Raw genomic sequence first — 7434 nt, 5'->3', positions numbered from 1 at the left:
AGCGAATGATCCCATTTCAAACAAAAACGATGCTCTCTCGTTCACGGTACGTAAATCCATTCCGGCGGCGGTTCTTCGCCCTTTTCAAACTTAATTTTCTTTTCCCGCAAGTAGGCTAATTTAGTTTTTATTGAACAGAAGTTACAGTGATATAGGTTAGACATTTGTCCACGGAATAAGGTCTTAAACTTAGAGACCTATAACAGTCTGCAATGCCACTACTGGTTTGGGATGGTACCGTTTGACGGTACAATGAACACAGCTATAAACGTCATCAGAATAGCTGCAATTTGTTAACTCGGCAATATAATTATGTACATGTAGATGAACACCAATTCAAACTGTAATGTCATGTTAGTTACAGCAGGCAACGTTCAGAGGAATAATCTATTATGATTGAGAAATTCATGACAACTGAAAGTGATCAATTTTATTGATTTAACAAGATGATTTGTATAAAGACAATAAAAAATAAATTTATAACAAAGAATAAACAACACAATGATATCACAATATTGCCAGTCTGAAGTTTTCTGTCATACAGTCTTTATTCTTCCTCATACAACCAGGGTTTACACATTTTACAATACCAGTCAGTATCATCTGCCAAACTCTCGCGCACATATTCCCGTTCACTTTCGCTCAAACAATCCAAATGAAACCATGACAGGCACATCTCCTCATCACATCCCACCCACTCAATCCTATTCACCTCATCATCCTTCCTTCCACGCACATCGCACACACCACATGTATATATGACGCTAGCAAGACCTTTGTCTCTTGTGATGACAGCCTTTTCTGCACTCGACTTTTGTCCTGACACAATGTGCTTTTTCAACTTTAGAGTGCCTTGTACGTCGCCAGATTTTTTTTTCATAATATTTATTTCTTTTTTCTTGTTCTCCTTTTCATCCTTTAGGATACGTTTTTTTCCTTTCTTCTTGTCTTTCTTTCTTTGCAAGCACGGCTGCTTCTCTTTCCTACAATGACATTAATGATTTACTTCAACACAATGTTTACAAATTCCAAGTGATGTACATTTCAGATAATTGTAATTTTACTATCGAAGATCGTAGTACAATCCTTTAAATAAATTTTGTACATTTATATGATAAGATTTTGAAATATAACAATTACCTTCAATTTATGAAGAATCTCATCACCACTTATCACACGCCCTTCGGCAACAACTCTTTTCTTCTTCTGGCTTGATAAGGGCTGTGATGGTGTTGGCATTAGAACATCAGCCAAATGCTGCGGTACCAGACCTTGCTGCACTAATGGATTCGCAGCAAAAGCTCCACACGTTGGACATGTTCTTGCATCGTTATCATCATTATTTTCTAAATTTATATAAAAAAATTAAGCATTTAAAATTTCAAACACACTAAAGATAATAGGTAGGATAGATTTGCACCTCAAACACAGCTATAAAACTCGTATTTACAGGTAATTTTACAAGACTTTTATGCAAATGATTAATTCAGTATTTTATGATATCATTACAAATTGCGTTTTATTTAGAACTATAAAACCTTAATTGATTTTTGTTTAAAAAAAGATAGGTAGGCCAACATACCCTCTGTAGCAGTTGTTGGTTTTGCAAATGTAGCAGGTACTATTTGTGACTTATCAATAGCACTTCCATCCAATGGGCATATGCCAGTTGCCCGAAATGCTTCTTTGACAGATGACGGGGTTGTCTGGTCTATAGCATAATTCAGAATTAGTGGGAATCTTGCCTTGCTTATGTTGAAACTGTTGTTAACAAAACCACACCTTTCAGCAATTGTGGCACATCTGCTTTTCAACGGACCAATGATCTGTCAAAATATGATGTAATAAAGTTTTACTCATGGCACATTCAGTTAGGCACCTAAAAGTGCGCATGGTTCAAATTTCAAAAAATACCATAGTTTAATTATGTTTAAACTAATTTTACATCGGATCTTACAACTTATTAACAAAACATACATATATCATAACTAAGTTAGCTGCACGATTCGTCGTAAAGTGTTAAACTTTGATTGCTAAATAAATATATGCACAAAATTAAATTAATAACTAACGCATGCTAAATACCTTGACGTTTAATGGCTGCAAAATATGCGTAGTGTGACCAGGAAGACCTATCAAAATGACATTGTTCTCTTTGGCTGCTTTCACAAGTGGTAAAGTAATATGAGAATCATGATTATCCATGATTAAGCAAACTGGTCTTTCTTTGGTACAATATTTCAGAAAGCAGGATTTGAACCAGGCCAGAAACAAGTCCCCGTCCATATATCCACTTTCACTGGAGGCATACAGCCATGATGACGGAAGGCCATCCTTGAACTCCCTATGTGGTAAAGACCCCTGTAATTTAAAATGTTTTTTTTTTTGAAAGAATGTCGCCTGTGCATGGTTACTTTATAGGAGTTATATATTTATTTATTTATTGATTGATTGATTTGTTTATTTATATAGACTATAACGTATAATAAACTAGTGGTATATCATTCGATTTGGTTGTGGGTTCAAACCATGGTCACGCAAATCACATATATGAATTGTAACTAGCAGCTTCCTTATTTGGCGCTCAACATGCAAGGTGTCGACAACTAGGAAAATAAAATTGGGCAACCGAATCTGGTGTTGCTAATTTATTATTAACTGTCTGGGCTTTGATAAAGGCAATTTTATCTTTCAAGACCATTGAAAAAAATGTAACATATACCATGCATTTCTTAATATTTTTTACTTTGGTATCAATGATAAAAAGTAATACCTGAAATATCAACATGGTTGGAAGAAATCTGCCATCCGCGCATACGCACAAGTGTGCCGTGATGTGGCTTGACACTCCCATTTTTTGTTTAAATGTGTGGCCACCTTTTCTCCCAACAACTTTGGCTTTTCCCGCTTCCTTTCCAGACCAACCGGTCTCGTCACAATTATAAATCTGAAAGCAGACATGAAGCATTTTTTAAGAGTGACTTTATGATGAAGGGTTAGAGCGTCCTAAGCTGGACGTTGCAGGTTCGAATCCCGTCGGCGATTCGACCTCGGTTTTCATAATCCCTTAGTTCGACGCGAGTACTGCCAGGTAGAGTACAAAACTCTAGGAAGCAGTCATCGAGAGTAGTTGATATAAGCTGTAAGAACTTGACTCTACAATCGATTTGATATATATATATATATATATATATATATATATATATATATATATATTTAAGTTTAAGTAAACATTTCTTGAAAAATTATTCCATTTTATCTCAAATTTATGTGTTTATTTACATTGTACTACGAAATGATATTTGTAATTTCAGTATTGATAATATTGATAGTGAAATATGCATTGGCATGTATTAAAGGTTAAGACAGTGTATGTATGTAATAATATATTACCCTGTCTGGTAAGTTTTTCAGCCCTTCATCCTCGAGTACCTTTCCAAGAAAGTTAAACCACTTTTCCATTGTCGTTGCATTGGACATTCGGGTCCTCCCCGCATCCTTATTTTCCGCAGCCTTTTCGGATAGTTCCGGATGTCATTTGTAGAAGTTGCGGAACCACTGGTCAGTCGGTCCAGTTTCATGGTTTATTCTGTCACAAATTGACATACGGGCCTTATTGTATCTGCAGTATAAATGCAGGTATTGCATCATCCTTTTGTAAATTTTTGAGTTATTGAGGTAAATGTCAGATTTCACGCATGAAATACCTCTCATGTTTTTCTGTATTTCATAACTTAAATTTCCATGTAAATTTCATTAAATTCGGTTCAGTAATAAGAAAGTTGATATTTTATAAACTTCAGTAATTTATGTTTTTATCCCCAAAACCACTATAATGGGCCTCAAATTGTCAATTTAAATCCGCGCCAAAGTAGTTAGATTCCCCGGCTATATCGTGAATCCCGTGGAAACACAAATAGTCGGAGCTCACGGCTTAACCGTGAATCCCATGAAATTTAGTATTTGGCGGGACATTATCCTTTAAATAGACTGGACTAGATATGCCTTGCGCACACCACCTTACGACTTTATAGACGAATCTATGTCTGAATTATTTTCTTGCTAGAAATTTATGCTCGATCGAGGTAAGAAATTTATTTGTTAGATTTTTGTATGAATTTTGCATTACGATTTTTATTTGGTAAATTTTTGTTCATTCTACAGAATTCTGTAACATTTACTTTTCGGCATATGATTTTAGCTAGTTTCGGTATGTCAGGATGATTTATTAAATTTTTCAGACTTTTGTAAATTATTTCGAAAGAGGAATCTAAAACGTTTCGTTTATATAAGATGTTAAATTTATACTGAAATTTGTAACATGATAATTGTAAAGCACTGTTTCACAAACTTATGTCAAACATTTCGTTGTTATGGAACGCCATCACTGCACTGTATTGTTATGTATAACTCTATATGGCAAGTCTAGTGCCATGTTTGTAATATATTATTGTAATATGAAATTGTGTGACAGTCTATTGCATACACAATTAATGTCCGTTGTAGTGTATGGCATTTGATATTATATGGATGCCAACTATGATATAACGTTTGATTTATATTGAATTTTGTTAATTTGTAGTTGTAAATAATAGCTGCAGTTTATCATGTCCGTATCTATAATGTTTCATCATATACTTTTCATATCTTTTTCATACTTTAACTTTAGTCTTTTAAGTAAGTAATCTTTGTAATAATGGAAGTAATAAGTGACGTATTTTAATCACGTGACGTATGAACTTAGTAGCACATATGTTTTGTATAAGTAGCACGTATTATTTATGGGAGCCTACGGAGGTATGGTGTACCCAAAGGAGCAGTTTTATGCCCTGACTTTTTGTTTTGCTATAGTGCTTACCATATGTTATATATTTTAGCTTCTTCCGCCAGACGATTTTTCCTGGTGATGTCATAACCCGGAAGTACAATGCCCGAGGTTTACTTGTCTTCACTCGCCTGGATGTGATATTCCCAGCGCAGAGCTTTCGTCCCATGGTTGCGCCGTAAACCGCAAAGACGATGATTTTTGTTATCCTCTGAAGTCAGCTCAGGGATGCAATCACCTACCACCATAGGGAGCCAATACGAAATCAACGTATTCACGGTTTAAAGGGACTGGATTTTGAGATATGTTTTGTTTGTGCTACTTAAAGTTCACAATTACATTAAAGACCTGTGTCACGTCAGATTAGAATGGACTATAAGAACTTTTGTATCTAGAGATACTGAACTTTCTTTTTTTTTTTCTTTCTTATAATCAGTTTTTTTTTCTTTTCATATCTATTCATTGTTAATAATCATCTTATGTAAATAAATTTGTAAATATTGTAAAGGGTGTTGATTTGTTTTGATGGTTACTGTCGCCGGTACGGCCTTTCCTGTCACATATTCTGGTAAGTCTTTCTGAAATCAAGATTATATGTCTTACTGTACTGTATGGTCAGTTCTTATATAATCTAGAGATTGTGGGTTCGAATCTCTTGTTGTTTTTTATTATCCGCATGATAATGTAAACTAGATTTGCTTAAAAGGTTTCGGGTATTTTCAGTTAAAGATTAATGATACTGCAATTCTATTTTAGAACATCACATAATTAAAGCCTTAGCTTGCTAATTGAAAACCATTGCAGATTAAGCTAGGTCGGCCTGTACATCGGTGCAGTCTGGTCTAATTTGCACCGTTCACTTTTTAAATCTTTTTCATGAAAACCCCCTTTGAACTATAAATGGTATTGTCCAAATTGAAACATAGAGCAGTCCATTTTATAAATTTAGAAAGGAAAGTGCTCAGGTAGGAATTCATGAATACGAATGTCTACCGATCTGAGTGTACCAGTACATACTTACACAGCAACGGCATACCTACCAGATCTACGGACAGTTTCTTTGATGTAGCATCTTATCATGTGCCATGACATAGGAAAACCTCTATCTGCGTTGAACAGGATAAAACTAACCAAGGCCTGCTCTTCCTGCTTATTCATATCAGTAGATCTTCCCCTAGGACCAGAATGACGACCCGAAGCCTGGTCGTAGATGGTTGTCTTTGGCACGTTGAATTCTATTTATGCCATTTTCAAGGTCATATGTCTTTTTTTGAAGGCAGACACTGCTTTTTTTAAATCGTCGCTACTGTAGCGGCTCATTTTAACACTGGAAATACATTTGTTTATTATATATGAGCCGCGCCTAGGGAAAACCAACATAGTGGCTTTGCGACCAGCGCAGTATGGTCAGGATACATGCTGTTCGCTAACAGTTTACCTAATTGCAATATGCTTTGGGGGCGACCAGCATGGATCCAGACCAACCTGCGCATCCGCGCAGTCTAGTCAGGATCCATACTGGTCGCAAAAGCCACTATGTTGGTTTTGCCATGGTGCAGCTCATATTAGGCCTAATGAATTTTTAACTTAACAAGGGAGATAACAACAGTCAATTAAAAGTGACATAAATGTACGATTTACCTCCCTTGGTTGAAAAAATTGGCGATACGTCAACTTATATATACCACTTTTCTATCCAAAATTGTTATAAAATATTGGTTTATGGGATATATATGCTGGAATATTTTTGTTTGATATGTAATAGGAAAAACTAAAAATAATGTTATAAAGGTTAAGATAGTTCGTCTGCAAGAGTCCGTCGGGAACATGTACGTAGAATAAAACCCATGAGGGGCCTCTATGAAGTCACAGTGCGCATGCGCACATGAACCATGATTATCCCCCGCCATTTTGGAAAAGATGTTTTGTAAACAAATAAATGTAAGTCTTTTTCTGGTATTAAATATTTATCTGCGTTCTTCCTGTTTACATTTGTTGGTGTTCTATGCGGCTGCTATGCGACGGTGCGTTTGATTTTATAAATTACCGATTGTAATAGAATAATTCGCGGATGTTCGACTTTATCATCTGTTCGAATTTATCATCAGTACCAGTAGATGTAAATCGAGAGATTTCGGATTTCTGTTACGTTTTCACTTTTTAACAATTGCAACAGCTTAAAATTACTCGGATTTGGCCAATAGTATTTTCTTATATATAGCCGACGACGAAAATGAGAAAAAAAACTGTGCACTCAATGACAAAATTGAATTCGTCCTCCAGAACGTTACAAGATGTATATTTACGTTCCTCAAAATGATGCTTACTGGCTTTCTCCACCTGCCCGTTTCAACGGCCAGTCTACGAAAGGATAGCCTAAGTCGCGAAAATCAAAACCTGTATTACTGCACATTTAACATGTCTAGATATTCGCTGATTTTAAATTCAAAAATGGTTCTATGAAAAATTGCTCTGCTAGAGTCATTTTTATCAGAGCTTAAATATTGTACAAAAATATGCATAACCCTTTGTTTAAGATTTGCTAAAATAGTTTCTCATCACCTACTCCTTGTGAGAGCCAAACTTAGTAAAAACCTAACCGTGCTAAT

General features: G+C 35.4%; 1 protein-coding gene across 1 annotated transcript; it reads right to left on the bottom strand.

The window, feature by feature from the left end:
- Positions 1-547: 547 nt before the first annotated feature.
- LOC128549782 (uncharacterized) lies at positions 548-3547 on the bottom strand. The gene is made up of 6 exons (XM_053527360.1): positions 3394-3547; positions 2774-2947; positions 2086-2361; positions 1583-1826; positions 1141-1346; positions 548-916 (listed from the first exon to the last, which is right to left on the bottom strand). The coding sequence occupies exons 1-6, from the start codon at positions 3478-3480 to the stop codon at positions 548-550; spliced, it is 1356 nt and encodes a 451-aa protein (XP_053383335.1). The 5' UTR covers positions 3481-3547.
- Positions 3548-7434: the final 3887 nt, after the last annotated feature.

Source organism: Mercenaria mercenaria, chromosome 2, assembly GCF_021730395.1.
Source record: "Mercenaria mercenaria strain notata chromosome 2, MADL_Memer_1, whole genome shotgun sequence".
Lineage (NCBI taxonomy): Eukaryota > Metazoa > Mollusca > Bivalvia > Venerida > Veneridae > Mercenaria > Mercenaria mercenaria.
This window is presented reverse-complemented; position numbering and strand designations above follow the sequence as displayed.